Raw genomic sequence first — 20,318 nt, forward strand, 5'->3', positions numbered from 1 at the left:
TGAAAGATGCAAGTTACACTCCCAATAAAGACTTAAAAATTAAAACAAATTAGACTAACAAATTTGCCAATACATTTCAGAAAGTCTGTTATTCCTACCAATAACTTCATATAAAATGATTTGTCCTTTAAATTATGTTATTCTATTTCTATTCCGAAAAACTTTCCTAAAAGTTACAATTCTGGTTTCTAAATTCAACCTGCTTTGTTTACTCCTCACCAGCCACACCGAACGCCCCACAGGACCCAGCACACATAGGTGTTTTCCATCTGCCTTCTCCTGTTATGTCCTCAGTTACGCACAGGTTACTTTATCCTTCAGATGCTCCATGGGTAGCTTCCTCCCCAAATTTGGACAGAATGAAAGCAGTTTGATGTCCTGATTATTCATCTTCAACAGAATACATCTCTTCCATAATGGGATGGACTCAGATATGAAAACAGAGCAAGTAACTAATACAAGCAAATTTGAATACATAAAGGACTGGATCTGTGTTTCAGAAGTGCTTTCAAACACAACCAGTTCTCAGAAAGGAACTCTATTTTGAGGGAGAATCTTGGTGAAAACAATCTTAACCAACACTTGCATATGCATAGGTCCCTTAAAAACACTCCTAACTCCCCAGAGGAAATCAACTCTTTATTTCAAAAGGAAAACAACTAAAAACAACCCACACAGTTGGCCTTTGTTCACAGAAAGACAGAATCGTTGAGGTTAGAAGAGATCTCTTGAGATCACCTAAGTCCAACCCCCTGCTCAAGCAGGGTCAGCAAAAGCAGTCTGTCCAGGACTGTGTCAGGCTTTGAATATCTCCACAGACAGAGACTTCACAACCTCTCTGGGCAACCTGTGCCAGTGGTTGACCACCCTCATTGTTAAATGATTATTTCTAAAGATCGTGACTTTACACAATACACACAGAAGGATGTTGTAAAGCTATTTAAAATCTGTCAGTTGTTCTTTATGGCGCTACTACAAGAACAGCAGTATCATTATCAATACCCAGCACATATCTAAGTGCACTGTGATGTTTTAGAAGGCTGCAGAAATTACTTCAATATACAACAAGCTCTCTTAATCAAGAAGGAATTGTTTGCTCTTTTACACCACACTCCTGAGTTGGGCTGGTTCAACAAGAAACTGACATAGTAAGCATTTCAAATGTGCTACTAAAATCAGAAGAATTTAGAAAGCAAAAGTGTAGACCATCTATTAAATACTGTGGGCTAGCCAGGGTTTAAGTTATCTATTAATTTCTGTGGTTTAAAAAAATCTATACAGTATTAGTGTTCTTGCATTTCTTAAAGTGTAGAAGGATCCACACCGCCACTGTCAGCCTCCACAGTAAATCCCAACATGATCCTATTGCACTTGGTTCACAGCCCCTGTTGTGGAAACACGATCGAGAAATCTGTTCCACCGTACACAATACCTAGCCCTTCTGGGACTGAACGAAGTCGAGTAGGCTTTCATGTGTTTCATGATGTACCTGCCAGGGTTATAATCACTGTTACACATTTTAGCTAGGCAGAGCAGCAGGATGTCAGGAGTGCCCCAAATTCCACAGTGAAGGCAGGACCAGTTAAAAGGGAGGAAAACTACATGTCCCTAGGATTTTATCTTGGAATTAGAAGGAAAACAGTAGTTCACAAGCTAGATCTTAAAAGTAACTAACCTTTTGTTAGAGATATGTTTCTGTACTGCGTTTAACTTAGGACCATTTAAAAAGACAAGGAGAAAGAATTGGTTCCATGCTGTCCACTTTTTACTCCCCACATAGACCTTCACACATAACACAATTCACTACCATGAGAAGCTAAAGTAGAACTCCACAGCTCTAATTTTTTAATTGATAAGCCAAAACAAAAATTTCTAACTGTACACATTAAAGATCAACCAAATTTTATAATCCAAGATCCATACTGATAACTGCAAGTGTAAGGAAAGCCTTCCCCATAACAACTCCTCACACGCTCTCTGCCTTACTTATCACAAGACATGGTTCAGAAAGAAAAACAGGTGAGTACCAGAAATTCCAGTGTCATCTAGTGTCTGCAGGTAACCAAAATAAGATGCACTGTACTGTGTGCTAGGTGTCATATGCCACCTGATGGACTGGCATGTGTTAAGTTTTTTCTCCTCTTCCAATTACTCATTAATGCAAACTTCAAATGAAGTCTGGGCTTTTATGAAAGTTAACAGTGTCATCAAGTTTTGTGCCATTCTAGGCACAAGCTCAAACACAGTCAATCTTTACAGCAGCTTTGTGGATTCTGAGCTTACCTGCAGTTTGTTCTATAAAAGATAGATAACTGCCTGCATAACAAAACATGTCCAACAGTTTTACAGAAAAGCTTTTTTTTGTCTTTGAAAGAAACTGGCATTCAACAGTTTATTATCTGAGTCTGATTGACACATTTGATGACAAGCCAGTGTTACTTTTCACGCTGGAAAAAACCCAACAACTATGTTTGATTACTGCAGTGACTCAAGACCCTTTCAGAACTCCAAACAGAAGCAAAGCTGTGCTATACACACACAGCTTATCAAACACTGCAGAATGCTACCTGGTTGACAGTGGGACTTTTGTGTAAGGTGTTGAGGTAACCCTGATATTTGCATCACCTGCAAGTATGATCTTCAGTTTTATTCATCTGGCTTTACTAAACATTTAAATAAATAGCGCCGAGCTTTTTAAGCCAGTTGCGCCCCCATTTGTCCCTTCAAGTAGAAACATTCACGGTTTTCCTCTGAAAACATTATTTTTCTCGTGAGTGAAATAAAAGCGGACATTCACACTCTAGCTGTAATGAAGAAAAAACAAAGAGATTTAGAAATCTCAAGATGAGCTTGTTGGCAAGGATCTACAGATCCAAGGTCTGGGTTCTTAATGTTTGGTAGAACTTTCCTCCTGCCTCCCAGAGTCACTTCTTCCTTCTTCCTATATGTGGAAGAAACATAGTTAGAAACTTTAATTTAATGTGCAATGTGAATTTGGGAGGAGTAGGTTTTTGTGTTTTGTTGGCTCGTGCAAGAGTTTGTTCCCTTGTTAGTCAGCTTTTCAATATGACCTCACCACACTGATCACGCTTGAGAGAACAGACACTTCTAGCCACAAAACTTCTATTGCTCTACAACATCTACCCTGACAGGTAGGAGGGAAAAGAGCAAGTCTCCTAAAGAAAGCCAGAAGAGGAAAAGATCCTAGAGGTAAGTTACATGGAAACAGTAAAAAAAAAAAATGTCAAGATGAAAATGAATTCAGTTTCCTTAGTTCCGTAAGTTTCATCAAAACCCTCAGGTTAGCCATATATTTCCTTTCAATATTTCCCATTTTATTAAAATCTCTGTTATAATAGCTGTTATACTGGAAGCCTGAAGAAACAAACTCACCAAAACAAACAAATCAGTTTCCCTCCATATGAGCTTCATGTATATAGGTTCCATATCAACTATTCTTAAAAACCTAAGGCTTACACAAACTTGCTCACTGCAGAAGTCTCCAAGATTTTAGTGAAGAGAGAAAAAGATAGAGGATTCCTTAGCTGTCAGCAGTACCCAAACATAAGAACATAAATACAGATACTATACTATGGCAATGATTTCTTCTATTTCCAATTCCCAAATTTGTAGATCAATTTCATCGTTGTTTCTGAACGACTTAGCAATTCAGTCATTTCCACTACAGGCACTTTACAGATCATTTTGTAAAGGCCATGACATTAGGCATCTTAAGCCAACAACATGGAAGGTGTTTCAGGTTTATAGAGAGTCAATTCTTGCACATTTTTCAAGATCACATACTATTTGTAACTGCTACAAATACCTTTGTAATTAATTCCTAGTCAGTTATAGGAAAGAGATATTGAGAGTTCTGGGGAAGGAAGAGTGACCGTAAGCTAGGTGAAAAACTCGGCGAATACAAGGAGAAAAGGGGAGGGAACACCAGAAAAGAGACCAGAGCATCAGTTGGTTTTCATTCCCGACTTTGTATTTGTCTAACCAGACAACAGTATTTGTCAGCCTATGCAGCTACAGATCTTCAAATAAAGAGGCACAAACCCAACATGAGATGGTTAAGCCTTTCCTGTGCTGAAAACTGCTGGCATCAAAAAGCTGACTCCTTGCATCAAAGCGTTCATTTTTTTTTATTTAACTTACTAACATTTTAACCAGGATTTAAAAAAAAAAACAGGAAAAAACCCCCTCCACCCACATGCTTGAAGTAGCTGACATTATATAAGAGAGGAACAAATGAACAGTATTTAGACCTTCTGCAAGGAGGTTTATAGACAAGCTGTTGGTGAAATCAGATCACAGACATCCATATATTCAAGTATCTGTTCATCTTCAACACTGTTTAATAACTGCGGCATACAGGCAACTTGAAGCTTGCCCCTTTCAGCATGGCACAGCCTCTAGAGAGCCAGGGGGCTGTTGAAAAAAGGAAAGTAGGCTCACAAGTGCTTGAAGAGTTATTCTAGGCACTAGTCTGTCTGAGCCTGTTCAGGTAAATCTCTCTCACTTCATTCTCTATTAACTCTCCTGTTCAAAGTCCCCTTCCATTTGTTTTCCCATCTAACCTCTGTGTGATGATCGCATCCCACTCAGCACCTCTCCTGATCCCATTTGCTGTTCCCTCTTATCCCTGATTGTCTTTTCCCTTGTCATTCTCCACCACCCAGCCCCCAGTTCTCCAGGTGAAGGTACCAGGTCATTTTGTCCCACCAGTTCAGTGGGTCAACAATCTTTCCCTTGGTTCATGTGAATCAGGCAAACCTCTGCTCAAAACTGCCGAATTCAGTAAACAGCAGTGGTGGAGGGAGATAACATTTTTAACTACAAGTGAGAAAAGTCTGCCAAGCGAGGCCTTGTTCTAGTTTTATCCAAAGATCAAAGAATTTATGAAAAATTAGATCTATGTTTAAACATAGGGATCTGGCAAGAAAGTATCAGCCATAAGAAGTTCTCCCCCAAATAACCAGGAAAAAAATCAAAGGAAAAAAGAAGCCCAAAATAAAGATTAGCAGACACTCATTGCGGGGGAATGGGGGGGGACACAACAAAAAAAAACCTAACCAAAAAACAGTAATCAGCACAGCCCAAATGGCACGTTAAGATCAAAGAGCTGCCATTTCTAAAACTAGATAGGAAAGCCTTTTTGGTCAATTCAAACTGCTTCGGACTGTTGCTTGCACGCTGAAAGAAGGAACACCTAATGCTCAGCTGAACAGTCAACTAGCAGCTTTAGGTTGATTTTAGCTTTCAATATTTGACATTAACAGTAGGCATGAACCTATTTGGAAGAAACTATCGTTTTCAAAGTTATGTTTATTCCCATTTACTTAATACAACTTGGCTTAGCATATGAAACCACAAATGCAGGCTTATTTCTCATTCTGAAAAAGCGTGTACTGAACAGGTTATGGCTCAGGATCTTGAGAACCATAAAATACAAAGTCATCCTTTAAATTCTCTCTTAGCAGTGGATCTGACAATCCCTTCCCATTTGAATTAACTTTTGTTGAAACATTACACTTTCAGTTTCACAGTGTGTTTTATCTCCATCCCACTTACCACGCCTTTTTTGCCTTACATAAATACCACTTCATAACCTCCCCATGTTAAGAAAGGGAGATTTTTCTTGTTTAATTCTGATCTGATACAGACAATCTAAGCAGTGCTGACTGGAAAGCAGTGCCTGTTAAGTAGTGTGCTGGAGAAGCTACAGAATAATCCTCATTTAAGAGCATAGACCTGCAAGGACCACATTCCACTTGCTATGAAAAAGCAAGACAAAAAATACAAAACAAAAAGTCCAAAGCTCAGTTGGTAACTTCTGCATTCCTGATACAACCAAAACATTCAATTTCAGCAAAACAAGTGCAAAAGTATTAAGACAGACTTAAGAACAACAAACAACTTAAAGACAGAAATTTAAGGAATGAAGCATCTCCATCACATTTGGATGCTAGCTTTCTGATATATTTAGCTGTGTTCTTAGAAACTCCTAGAACTGAGCAGCATGGAACAAAAATAGCCAAGATGATCTTGACTTTTTTTCCCTGCAGCTTTCTCTCCTTTCCCCCTGCCAAAGCATTCAAGAAAAGGCCAGTCAGTAGGTTCCCAGCCTTCCATTATTGACAAAATTGGCATCTTAGCTAACCTATGATATTATACATTAATAAATTACAGAAGTAATATCTATCCCTCAGATGAAACTGCTGGACTACTTGCCACTATAGCAACAAACTAATGCTCCATAGAAGTCAACAGCACAGAAACATGTAGGCTGCTTGCATGGTTTGGGTATGCTGACAGCTTTTATATCCTAGAGTTAAGAGGGATAAGCATAGCTATCTGGTATATGCAAGTGCTGCATTTACAGATTTATTATTTTCATAGAAGGTCTTTAACAGATAGCAGTATCACTTAAAATTTCATTATAATGTCTGTTTCATAACACTCGATTTCAGACTTCACAAATAATGCTTTACATTTTGAAGTTAACTGCTTCAGTCCTACCCAGGTAGCACTTTATAACGTTCAAAAACGAACACAAGAAGTTTTACTTCTAATATTGACCATCCAGAACTGTATTTTCGGAAAGATATCAAACTTTGATACTTTTTGCAGCCCTAATCAGTTATATCAATCAGAAAACTGTAGACAAATAGCATCTATCATTTGTAGCAGATCTACTTCTGAGGCCATGCAATAGTGAACCACATACCACTGTAAAAGTGATCTTTAAAATCATCTAAAACATACACTACTTATGGAGTTCTACCTTTAGGATTACCTCCTGCCTCAAGACTAAAGTTTCCATAGCCACAAAAGTAAAATTTGTGATAGACAGCTACTACCTTATTCTCGGACTACACACTTTTATTCATGTCTGCAAATTCAAAAAATTAAATACTTCCCTACTTCAAGGCCAGTTCTGATATCTGGATGAATTCACAATTAAGCCTAGTTACTTAGCACTGCTGACATGATCACATACTAAAGATTCAAACAAATACAACCCTTATTCCTGAGCAGATTTATTTAGCTTAGGCATTTTTGCTTGGCTTATTAGAATCTTTAGAGAGTTTAGCTCCTCCTCCCTTAACGAGTATGGGAGAGTTAAGAGATTTCTATAATATTTTTGTGAAAAGATGAAGTTTTATTTCTCCTAGGCAGCAAATACAATTTCTCCTACTGCTGTATTGCACAGCTGTCTCAAAGGAGATCCAAGGGGCTGACTGTTCCATCTCGTTTCTGTAACAGCTGCACCATATGGTGCTGTGCAGAACCATGCAAGTTTAATAATTCCATTTCTGAAGGTTTCCTCACACTCTTCTGCAGCCAGTTTCTCTCTGATAGCCAAAAATTTTTTCTTAAGATGAGTATGGAGGACCAGTGATAACTGCTATTGTATGTATTGCACATTAAAGATGTCAGACAGGCTATCTTTTTTCAACTGAATACATTTCATGCAGGTGTGGTTATAATTATGAAAAGGAATAGCAAGACGCTTGTTAATTAAACTAAGTTTTGAATATCATAAGCTATTACACTGTGCTGTACACTTACAGTATCACGTGAACATATAGACAGACAGGAACCCCTAACCTGTTACGTGTTGTCTCGGTAGCTCTCACTGCAGCACAAACCTGCAAGCTCTTCCTAGGCATGTCTGGAAAGGAGATGCATTACAGAGCAAGTCTGTGTGACACCAGTGCTCCAGGTATAACTGGAAGGAATCTGAACAGCAAACATACTTTCCCATGAGCTCAAGGAAAGCAAATTGGGAACACTGAGAACTACATGACAAGGAACCTTGGTGTAAACGAGTCCACAGCCATAACCGAGCACCCTGCATAGCTAGATTATAAATTACCCACGTCCAGCCACAATGATGTCATATGCACACAATCTTTGTAATTCTTAATTCCCTTGTTCCCCACACACCCTCTTCCTTCCTCCTGTTCAAGAGAAACTAGAAATTCAGCAGCTTTTGCGAACTGCCTGAACATTACGACTGAGTCACGACTCCATAGTTAGGGAGAAACGAGCAGCCAGACTTCCACCTCAAACGGGAGCACCCGGGGGTTCTGCCATGATTCATTCGGGTTCCCCGACCTCTCTCTCCAGCGGGCCGGGAGTGGCCTGCGGGGCAGCCAGGGACCCCGGCAGGGCACTCCCCGGGCAGGGGGGGAACCGGCCGCTCCTCCGCCCTTGGCCGGGTTACTTGTTAAGCGGCCACGCCGGCTGCGGTGGCCCCGCGGCTTGTACTTCGGAAAGAGGTCCCGGACCCGCAGCCGATTTCCCCCGTCCGGCGGCAGCAAGTCGGCGTGCCCGCAGGAAAACCCCGGAGCTGTCAGAGCGGTGACAGCCGCGGGGAACTTTGCTTGGGGCGCGGCGCGGGGCCGGGCGGCGGCAGGCCGCCCCCCGCCCCGCCGTCGGCGCTCGCCGGACCGCACGGTCCCCCCGCCGCCGGGACAAAGGGGGCGCGCCGCGGGCGGGGAAGCGCCGCGCCCCGGGCTGCCAGTCCCCCCGGGCACCCACCCGCGGCGGGGCGGGGGCACCACGGGGACAGCCGCCGGCGGGGCGGGGACGCAGTGCCCGGCGCTCCCCGCCGCCCGCCCGCCCGCCGGGCCCCGCCGCTCGCCCCCCGCCGCCGCCGCTCACCATCCGGGAATTCCCGGTCGCTGATGTGCTGGAGGTGGGGGCCGCCGCCACCGGGATCCGAGTCCCCCGACTCGGCCTCCGCCGATCCCGAGCCGCCGCCACCGCCGCCGCCCGCCGCCGCCGCCTGGTACGCGTCCGCCCAGCGGTCGGGCCCCGGCGCTGCCCCGCCGCCGCCGCCGCGGGCCCGGCTGAGCTTGGGGCTGGCGTCCGGGGATACGCAGCAGGTGACGGTGTTGCCCATGGAGCTCGGAGCTCCCCCGCCGGGCCCCGGCTACGCGGCTCCCGGGCTGGGGCGGGGAAGGGGGAGCCGAGGCGCCGGGCTGAGGGAGGGAGGGAGGGAGGGGCGGGCCTCAGCGCCGCATCACCGTCGCCTCCGCCCCGGCCAGGCGCGGCCCCCGCCCGCCCCAACGGCCGCGCAAGCCCCCTCGCCGCCTCCTGCGCGCGGCGAGCAACGGACCTCGCGCGAGCGGCCACCTTCCCCCGGGCCGGGGGAGGGGCGGGGGGAGGCCGGGGGGGAGGCCCGGCCCGGCCTCGCTCCCACCCAATCGCCTCCCGCCGGGGCGCCGCGTGACGCCGCTCCGCCAACGGGCGCGGGGTTCGTCACGCGGCCGCCGCCGCGCCCTTCCTGGCCTGCCCCCTTCCTTCCCCACGCGCACACGCACACGCAGCGCCGGCAGCGGCCCCTCGGCCACGCCCCGCAGCCCGCCCCCTGGCAGTGCCACGCCCTTGGCTCCGCCCCCGGGGACGGCTGGCTGGCGCTGCGCGGCCGCGCGGGTGGTGGGGCTGCAGCGGTAGCAGCGTAAAAATAAGTGATACTATAATAATAATTAATAAAAAGCAATAATACAGTATAATGAAATAATACATAAATGTATTAATAAATAATAATATTCATAATATCCCGCCTGCGTGGTGTGTGCTGCCTCCGCGGTGGTTGCGTGCAGCAGTCCAGAGAGGCTTAGTAAAGGATGCAGGCAGCCTCGGTGCTGCTCTTGTAAGTTTAAAAGGTTGGTTGCGAGTCTCGCCGGCTCTTTTCCCCCATTATTAAAGGTTTCAAGGGCTTCTGGGTTGGTCTGGGGTGTTTTGCCCACCTGTCCCCATGCGTGCTCCACGGGCAGCTCGTGTTGCTGGGTGGCTGGCTGGGCTGGGGGTTGCAGTGCCCGCCTGGGAGCTCTGCGGTCAGTTCTGATGACTTTACAGTGAAGTCCCTCAAGTAGTTGAGCCTAAGCAATGCTGCGTCCCGCTGCTCACTTACGGCTTACAATTTGCTGCTCTGCACGTTACCCGCGTGCAATCTGGGGAGGAAACATTACACGTGGCCGCTGGGATTCCCAGGGACTTTTGTTTCACTGTCTTGAAAGTCTCCAGCATCTGCGTTTTTGCTTGGTGAGTCTCAGCTACCTGAGAGCTTCTCAGAGGACTGGAATGCTCAAATACACTCCAGGGAAGATGGATTAGAGGGCAAGATATCCACAGCAGTTAGAGGGCCTGATAAACACGAACATACGTCGTTCTGCAATGGATCACCTCGCTATCGCTACAAAAATTTAACTCTGGCCCCTGACAAGAAGAATGGCTCTGCAGAAGACTTAAGAACACACAAAGTATTACAAAACGCTGCTATCATGCTGGCAGTTATTCCAGAGATAGGCAAGCCCGGGGTTTTACTTCATTTTGTAGGACAAATCCTAACATTGACTCTCCCATGTGATCGTGGACGCAGAGTTTTCAGACAAAACCGTGCTTAGTTTCTTTGAAGAGAGGAAGTCATAGATGCTGCATTTCTGGAATCTGTACAACTTAATCCCAGGCATGATAAAGGGAGGAACTAAATGATTTATACTCTTATATGAGGATTATTCCCTCAGACTGATGAATTATACTTTTTCACTTGCCGGCACATTCTCTAAGCTGTATTAGCTAAGCCTCTCTACATACTACTGACAGTTTGTAAAGCCTTGTTACTCCAGAGAAATCTGACCTCGCTGTGGATTACATGAGGGCGTCAGAGAAGATTTGCTTTCAGCGCTTTTTGAACCTCTTCAGCCCAACGTCCCTCTGCAGCCTCTGTACTCTGCTTAGAAAGCTGTAGGATGGCGGGTCCTACTCCCAGGTCTAGGAAGGACTGGGACTTAACCATCAGGTGGGACAGGAGACTTGCCTGAGTCAGGGAGCTAAAAAAGGAGCTTCACGCAAAACAGCCATTCAGAAGTTGGTGTTTTCTTCCCTCTGGCATTGCATCCACTGATTTTTGGTGAGGATGATGGGGGAAGAGAAGAAAGCTGGAGGGTTGGTGTGGTTTAGTGAAGTAATTAATTCTCAAGCAAGAGTAAGAGCTGGCTTGCATCTGTGCTATTTAATATGAAAACTGGTCTAAATTTACCCTCTTACACCAGAAAAGCACTACTCTTACTTGTTTGCACCTGGCTGACTCTATTTTAAAAAGCAGCAGTGGCTGAGCAAGCTGCACTGCTGCTGCGCTGCCGGGCCCCATCCAGCAGCTCAACGCCGACAGAGGTGAGCCTGCTCCGTCCGGAGCGGTGGTAGGCGTCACAGGCAAATCTGCACATCTCAGCCAGACAGCTGTGATGCCAAGTGTCCGTTTCTTAAACCGTGTCCATGTTCCTTGCAGCCACACCAGCACGTGCGATGGGGCTGCCCGGCTTCGGTGGAAGGAGGTACAACCGCAGTAAGTGCCTCGTGGGATCCCAGCAGCAAGCTGGGACGTCTGCTAAGTCTGGGCTTCGGAGCAGCCTCAGGGAGCCCTTTGCCAAACCTGTGGTTTTGGGCAGTGGAAAATCCTTGTTCAAGGGCGAAGAAGAAGTGAGCAAGAGTGGCTCACCAGGTGGCTGAGCACCGGGACCCAGCCGTCGAGGGCAACAGCCAAAACCCCACGTACTTGTCCCGATAGATGAAAAATGCTGGGAACTCGGAGTGGCTGGAGTATGTGACATGTCCCACTGCTATTTGAGCGTGAAGGTTTTGGTTCCTCTGCCTCCCAGAGGCTGAAGTTTCCCATGGGTCTCATACTTGTTCTCAGTGTGTAATGCTGCAAAGGGGAAGAGACGAGGGCTGCTCTTCCCCCCCCCCCGCTAGCGCTGTTGTAGAGTATCAGGATTTATACAAACATGCAGAGGGAGGAAAGAAATCAGTAGTCTCTTTCCCTGTATAGCCTTATTCATGTAGGTCTTAAGCAAGAGGAAGCTGACTTTAATCCCTGGAAATCACAAAACAGCAAACCGTCCCACCTCCCCATCATTCCAGGAGAATTTAAGCTTCCACTTCCACATACCTCAGTACGCCAGTAAAGAGTATTTTTCCATATCTGTGCATGTTTCCCTGTAGCTGCAGTAATGAGGAATATTAATCCCCCCCCCCCCCCATTTTGGCAAAGTAACTCTTAAAATCTTAATACAGATCTGATTTATCAGGATCATATGACAAAACCTGTTGCTGTGTGTATTTTCTGCAGAACCAGGCAATGCTTTTAATAGGTATGGCCTGAGCAACACCCTGCAGAGATGAAACACATTATCTTTTATTTATGCAGCTTAGCACTCTATTGACTTACTGCTATATCAATATACTGAATACCATCTATCATGATTTATTACTGGTCCTGGTTCTCTTCCTATTTTCCGTCTTGTCTTTCTACTGTTTTGCTTGATTTACCCCAGTGAATCATCAGACAGTTTCCATTATAAAAAAATCAATTACTTTGATGTACAATGGGCAGCACATACCTAGTTCCACATTTTGCATGGTAAGTAGGCATTTTGGATGGCGGATCTTGGCAATAATGAACGCATAAGCTGAAAATAGCTTACTACGGACTGTTGAGATTCAACCCCTTTTCCTCCTGCTCTGGAAAGAGAGGTCTGTGCCACGGGACCCTCAGTTACTGCCCCTTCTCTCTGAGCAGGGCACCCAGTGGGCAGCAACCCCTCCTTGCTCACAGACACCAAATACCGTGCTTTTACATAATTCATTGGACTGACCTGTTTTCCACCCTGCTTGAAGCGTTTCCCATTAGTTGCAGTGTTCACCCCCCACCTGGTTTCAGGGCTGTCCTGGTTCACCAGGGCTGCGGCCAGGGCAGGGCAATTCCCAGTGTAGATGACAGTGCAAGGAGGGTGGGTCAGTTATATTGAGCTCTCCTGATTACAGTGCTGGGCCATAAAGATTAGTAAGTCCTATTGCAGAGTAGCAATAACTGTTGATGTCCCAGGTAATGGGGGAGAATCACTGCTATTCCCAGGGAGGAGCTGAGGGTAACACTGGCAAGCACCAGTCCCATCGATGGCAGCGTGCCGTTTCTGCACCTTGCTTGGGAAGGACGCTCCAGCTTCAAGGTGTACGGGGTGAAAACTGCCATGAAAGAGAGACTTGCAAGTTGATGGAAATGGGATTCATGGTTGTATTTGCTTGCTTGCTTCAAGCCAGAGGCAGACACTTGGGAAGAAGCCTGATCGCGAGCTATGGCCTATTCTGAATGGGGCTTGAACCTGCATGTTTGCAGACAAAATTCAAACAAATCGGAAAGAACTTCTGTCATCCTCTGCACTGGGCAAACACTTCTTAAAATGGTGAAAGCTTTTTGTTATGGGATGAGAAAACAGTTTATTGCTCAGCTTTAAATGCATGCAGTATTTGTAGTTTGGATTAGTGCTGAGCATTCATGCTCAGTTAACCTCTTAGGGATTACATTTAGTTTCATTTGAACACTGCCTCGGCGCTCCATTCAACCAGGATAACTCAGGCAAGGAGGGCACAGACCAAGGTCCTGGATTTTAGGCAGGTGTGATCCTCAAATGAAGGTGTTCTGGGTTTTTTAATTCTCTCTTTTCTTGTTTCAGTTGCATACCTAACAGGTTTCAGTCGCTCACCATGGGGAAGAAGGACCGGCTCCCAGCGCTGTCCTGAAAGTTGGCACATAAAAATATCCCCCCGCTCCAGAGTGCTGGCCAGGCTCTGAGCACAGAGCAGGGCGATGCAGTGGGAGCTGCCGCTGCACCGCAGCGAGCGACCATGCACTGTGCCCGGCTCGGCTCGGGGAAAGCATCCCTTCTTCCACGTGGCAGCTATTCCCCACTGAGGCAGCCATGCCTTAATGTGAAGAAAAATGTTTCCTGGCGAGTGGGTTACAGCAGGTTTTCTTGCAAGGTGCCACCCAGCTGAGCTGTGGTGGGCAGACTGGGGATTTGCAGTGCCCAGAGCATGGATGGATGCAGTCAGGGCAGGGACACAGGGCCTACAGCTGCCGGGGGCGAGATGCAGCTCTCTGGAAACCAAGGGTAGGAGTAACTTCAGTAGGGTCCCTAGGTCTGTTCCTCAAAAGCATACTGCATCTTTCTCCCGGGGAACAGAGAGAAGCAGAGCAGCTTTTGACTTGTTCTGGCATTGTAGGTTTGCTTCCCCCCCCCCCCGCCCCCCCCGCCCCAACCTGAATCTTGCTTTTATGAAGATAAAAAGTAATTATCTTGCATTTGTGTTCACAAAGAAAATGTGACCTAAATGTAACCTACAAAGTAATAGCTCAAGGGTACTGACTGCTGAATGGATTCCAGTGGGTGTTAATGCCAGCGCGGATGGGAGTTTATAAATTTGACACTTAATGTCACTGTTCCCTAGAGAGAGCAAGTTTGTTATACAGGCCTTCGTTCCTCCTCCAAGTGATGGCTCATGTTTAAGTTTTAATAATGCGTGGTGGGGAGAGAGTATGTTTGCTTTAATTTTCACAAAAGGGAAAGCAACTTTCCAAAATGTGGGAAACAAATCCTAATTTAAGCCCTCTGGGGAAGTTGCTGTAATTGCCAGGAGAACTCCACACAGCCTTTAAGGAAGGCCAGGCGGGATCCTGAAACAAAACCTAAGTCAGATCATGATGACAGCCAAAGGAGGAGCAACCTATATTCCTGAGATGCGGAGATGAAAAAGACCTATGATTTATTCTGAAAATACAAAGGACCAGATTCACTCCTGATGTGAGTCTAATGAGGTCAAAGGATCTATACCAGTGAGGAACGTACCCTGCCAACTACTGAATGCAGCTTCTGAGCTATAAGCTTAACTATATGTATAATTATTTGCAGGGTGCATAATAAATGAAGACTGCCAGGCTTGACAGGACTAATATTAGTGCTACCAGCTGTGTTTTGGCTTGTGGGCTCACAGGGGAAGGTAATTCTGTCTCTTTACTTGGCCCATTTGCCCCGTACACATGAGCCGCTGTCTGCTTGTGTTCAAAGGAACTCCACTTCTCAGGCAAGTCTTTACATTTCCTGCGATGGTTACTTGTAGGTAGATTTGTGCATGTTTTTATTTAACTCCCTCTCTGAAAGCTTAGCGCTTGTGTTCATAACCACACAACCCCGTAGTTCCTTGCTTCATGATGCAAAACCAGGCTTCCCTTCATCTGTGAGCAGCAGTATCCCTGAGAGGAGACGTCTGAAACCATAGTTACCAGCGCCTATCTGAATAACGACTCTTGAAAAATTCCCAAATCCAAGGGTACGTTCTTGCCCACACCAACTGCAACAAGAAGCTGAGAGTCTCCTAAAATGCTTGAAATTAAATTGTGGGATTTTCTGTAAGCCATCCAGCTTCACAGTCACCATCAGTCCCAGAAATGGAGAATGGCTCCTTGCAAATGCTCGGTTGTGCTTCACAGGGCCAAGAATCTTAAATCCTGTAAATTCTGCTGTTATCTTCACCTTGACTTAGTACTGCACATGCCTTTCCAGGGCCATGTGCCTCCTTGCTTGTCTGCAGGGTGATAACACCAGCTCTGGGATGTGTTTTGTTCCATTTCTCCCTTCTTAGAAAGTGTCCCAGCTGCAGGAGAAGTAGTGCTTTCTGATCTTACTCTCAAGCAGTCTATGGATAACTTGGAGAAGAGCCAGGACTTTGTCTTTTCCTGGAAACATAGCTGCAGGAAGAATGAATCACCAGGTTGAACCTGTATAACCAACTGAAAACAAAAGCTCAGACTCTGTGTCTCACTGTTGCAAATAATGGGGGGAAAAATAGGCATCCTGTTTTGAAATCCACTACCAGCTGACGGGACAAAAATATTGCATGTGTGATTGTCTTTTGAAGCTGACAAGTAACATAAGACTATGGCCATTTAAGGGAAAAAGCCTGAAGCAAAACAGTAGTTAGGGAAATAGAAAATTCCAATGTTTTGAGGGAAAAAAGTAACCAGTGAGGTTGTTCAGAACACAGAAGGTGGATTTTTAGTAGCCCTCAATCTTCACACTTTAAAATCTTCTGTACTACCCTTGGCTAGCAGTGAATACATGCAAACCAGGGCCAGGAGCCTGTGTTTCATAGCGTAAGGACAGACTGCAGTGCTGGTGTCATTGATTAAATCCGTCCTTTTGCCTCTGCAGCAATCTAAGATGTCATTACGGGCAATGCAGAGGCTTCTTGGTTAGCATGCGAGCATCTGGATCACTGCAGGGATACCAACAGCACAAACACATGGGAGTTAATGTTTCTTTACCTTAGCTTCTCTTTTCTGATCCTATTTGCATTTTGTCTTAGGGTAAAATAAAACTAGCTTCACAGTTATCAAAGGCTAAGGTAGAGTTAATGGAGACTTAGTACCTGAGAAGAGAATTCAGGATGTGCTGAAGCCACAAAAGACAGGGGCCTGCAAAGCTCTACTTTGTGTGCTCTTGGGCAGAGGGCTGGCAGAACTACCATTTTGATGTACTAAGTGTCAGAAATAGCTGTTACTGCAGGGCATGGATACAAATTTCCTATGAGGAAAAAGAAAATACTTTCTAGTATTTTAACACAAACATTAACATGAATGCGTGACTTCATTCAGAAAAGTCAAATTGCATGCATAAGCCCTGCAGTAAGTTTGTTTAGGGCAAACTTCTAAAGGTTTAATTCCAACCCTGGGCCACCAAAGCCTGGAGGGAGGCTCTGAGGAGTACTTCCTATTAGCTTTAAGGTACCCGAAACTGCTTAGACTTGACTCTTGCTTCTTCTCCATTGTCTTCTAAGGAGTGGAGAAGAAAAACACTGCCAATACGATTACAAATAACACTAAAATCCCCACATTTTTTGTAAACTTGAATTCTGCTTGGTTTTAAAAGGTAACCTTTGCATGGAGGCAGATGCTCTTGCATCTATATGAATGCTATAGCTGTTTTCTGCCTGTCCATATAATTGTTTTAAAATTGTTTTAAATTAGTTGTTGTTAACTAGTTTTAAATTAATACAGTGCATTGCTTGCACTGTAATTTCCTCTCCAATTATGTAACACTGCACCTATAGAGCACATCAGGAATTTGACCACCTAACATTAAGCCTCTAGATCCATACTCAGACCCCATAAAAAGGAGTTTTTTGCAGCATTTTTCCCCACCCCAGTATCCCACACGCCAGACACACATGTTATCCTGGCCTACAACCATCAACCAGCTGCAACGAGTACAGAAGCTGCTGGCGGAGGAGGGAAATAACAGCATCGCGCTGCCGTTTCCCCACCACGGCCCCGCACTGACAGGAACAGTGCCGGAGCAGCCCTTCCCGGTGTGCACCAATGCCTGCTCACGTGTCAGTTGCGCTCCGGTGGCTTAGGGACTCTTCCGTCGCAAGACCCGCCACGTGCCATCTCATGGCCTGGAAGTCCAGCAGCTGGAGATGTGGGCAAGGCTGTAGGTATGTGAACATCTGAAAGTGCAGTGATAAGTGGAAGGGGTTTCCAGCAAACGAAGTGCAGCTGAAACTGCAGTGGTTGCTTGCGAAGAAGAGCTTACTCATTTTGCTTTTTGTTCCTTAATTAAAACTTCAGAATAATGTCAGCTTTCAGACCTGCAAGGCCTTTGAGAGATCAGTCACATAATTCCACTAAAAGCTAAGTGATCTTTCTGTAACAAGACATTTTAATAAACGTGGTGATTATGTATGACAGTTTATCAAGATGAGAGGTTGAAGGCGTGAACGTAATGTTACTGACGGGAACTATTCCCTCTTCAGAGGCTCCAGAAACTTCCTGCGTTTCAGCTCAAGCACTTATGAAATTATACATCTTTACATTTGTGATCATTACTTCCATTGTTTAATGTAACTCTGTGTGTAAAGGAAATGACATGCTAAATCAGACCATACATTTCTTTCAATATTTAACATTTTTTGCAAGGATCTTGCTGAAGCAGCAAGTTATAAGGTCCTGCAGTTTCTGCAGAAACTTAAGGTTTTATTTTTAATTCACCCCATTGGTTTAAAAAATGATCCAGATCAGTTCAAGCTGAGGCTGTCTTGATTCTGCAACTGCAAGCTGTCATCAGCCAAATTAATCTCTGGTTTATTCCCTTTGTATTTAACAGCAAGTGATTTACCACCCCATCTATCTCACTGGTGTGGAGAATCTGGAAGCTACTGGTGAAGATGAAAATGTAAAAATTGTTAAATTATTTCACTGCTAGTCATTTGAATGGCCACTTATGCTGATACTTAGGGAGAAAGACGGCTTTCTTTTCTGGGTTTTCCTCTAAGCTTTGTGTTAGCTTGTGTTCATTTGGTTGATGAAAGCTCTTAGCAAAACAGATACTTGTCCAAACTTTACTTCAAAGACAGTTTTCATATTTCAGTGGAATGACAATCAGAAGTAGCTGCTATTTATTCAGAGAGGAAAGGATTAAACATGTACAACCAGAAGTTTCTACACAAATGTAGAACAGAACCATTTGGAATAAGGCGTTGCTGTCAGAGGGTTATCAGCAACACAGGTTTTTAGATAGAGTTTTAAAAAAAAAATCGGATTGTTTCTATTTATACCTGCCTTTGCCTTGGTAACCAGAGACTGCGTGAGGGATGCAGTATTTTCCCCACATCATGGATGGCTCCAAAATCCATGCGCAGCCATGTGGTACATGCAGTGTCTGCAGAACTATCACAAGAACTGTCACATTCATTTCTGAGACAGGATTTTAAATATTAAGCAGGAAAGAGAAGATTTCAGAAAGGGAGGTATATTAGTATAGTTTCAAAATAAATTGTACTCATTTCTGTCTCATCTACTTGATTCTTTGATCTTCTAAGTATTACAAGGACCATTGCTCTTAAACACTTTTTCTTAATTCCCCCAAGCAGCTTACCTGCATCTGAGGTAGCAGGATTTACTTATAATTGGACACATTATGCCTGCTCTATCAAGTAGCTGAATGAGATAACAATGGACTTGAATTGGTGTTTCTTTATACTTCAACTCATTCTTGCTTACCTTAAAATCAGCTATTTCCTACTTTGCAAGTTCATCTGCAGCTTAGGTGTCCTTATAGCCTTCTGCAGTGTTTAAAAGCTGAACCAGGCTATGTTCTTGCAACTTTCTTGTTGTGCTAAGCTCTAGCCCTGCTGGGAGAAAAAGCATTTCAGTTCTGGGCAACTGTTTTAGCCATAATTCTTTGTTGTTGCGTTTTCCTTATCCTTTTACTGTCAGGAAGGGTGGAAGAAACCAAGTCTCTTTCTCTGCCACTATAATACCCGGGTACTGTATCTTCTTAGAAAATGGATATGGAAAGGGGAAAAGCAGGTAAATACAGGCTTAGAATGCATACGGGGAATCAGGGCCCTTACTGAACTTCTAGTGGACTTGCTTCCCTTTTAACAGCTTCACTATCCAGTTATGATCTGGAAAGTAATTTCTGATCTCCTGTCTAAGTGCTCATGGAAGTCAGTGCCAAAGTAACATTAGCAGGGAAGAAGGGGAAATACTTCTGGGAAGCAGGGCAGGATTGGTAGAGAACTTGCTGGGCTCCAAAGATATTCAGGGATATCTGACTTACAAAAACATGTTCTTGGGATAAAAGCTGCATTATCATCTTTGGGGAAAAAAAGGATAAATTTTCAAATACAGCCTTTTTTCACTCTAGCTGCTATTCAGCCAGACCCTTGGTCTTACGAAATACTGCAGGGGAAGAAAACTGATCGGGGCGGGGAGGAAGAGGCAGTTGGGAGCACTGGAGCCCTGCCACACTCCTCCACACCTCGGCTGGAGATCCCAGGGCTGGCATGTGGTGCGGGAGGTGGAGGCGAAAGCTTTGTGCCATTTGGGAGTTTCCCTCCATTTGCCTGATGGTGTAGTTTAGGCACAGCATAAGTGATTCAAAAACTCATCCAAGCAGAGTTCTCATTTCAAGTGTAATCACTCTCATTGCTTTTCCCACACTGCCCATATAAATAATTAAAAAAATAATCAAGATAATAGCACAAGCAGTTTCAAACTCTCAAAAGCAGAAGTAGTGGCAAGGGACCAGCACTTTAGGACATAAAACCACAGTAAGCTGAATCATCACACCCGCTCTGGCATGTTTATGAGGAGAAGTCTGAGTTGCCATAAGACAAGTATGAACTGGTTTGGGGCAAGTGAAATTCTGGTTTCCATTCCCCTACAGTAGCAGAACCCTAAAAACAAGCTTTAGTTCCTGCTACCCCTGTGCAGCCTGTAACGCTCCTCCACAAAGGCTTTCGTGAATCTCGAGCCACTCTGTTGAAATCAACAGCTTTTAGAGGTAACCACATTTGCTTTCGTCTGCCAGCCAGATTTGCCGCTCCCTGTGGGAAGGAGCGGGGATGTTTTCTGGAGATGGTTACGCTCCCCAGCTGTGAGGGCTGGCCTTGCCCCG

The 20,318-nt window shown here is 45.0% G+C and overlaps 1 protein-coding gene across 3 annotated transcripts in view; it reads right to left on the reverse strand.

Moving 5' to 3' along the window:
• Positions 1 to 9,023, reverse strand: part of CCNYL1 (cyclin Y like 1) — a 34,733-nt gene extending 25,710 nt beyond the window's left edge. For all 3 annotated transcript variants that reach the window (XR_007766742.1, XM_050900042.1, XM_050900041.1), the window contains exon 1: positions 8,677 to 9,023. Coding sequence is in view for 2 of the 3 variants with exons in the window: in XM_050900042.1 (XP_050755999.1) it covers positions 8,677 to 8,917 (241 nt within the window). In the remaining variant the exon portion in view is untranslated. The remainder of the gene's footprint in view (positions 1 to 8,676) is intronic.
• Between the last annotated feature and the right edge of the window lie 11,295 nt (positions 9,024 to 20,318).

Source organism: Gymnogyps californianus, chromosome 7 (genome assembly GCF_018139145.2).
Source record: "Gymnogyps californianus isolate 813 chromosome 7, ASM1813914v2, whole genome shotgun sequence".
Lineage (NCBI taxonomy): Eukaryota > Metazoa > Chordata > Aves > Accipitriformes > Cathartidae > Gymnogyps > Gymnogyps californianus.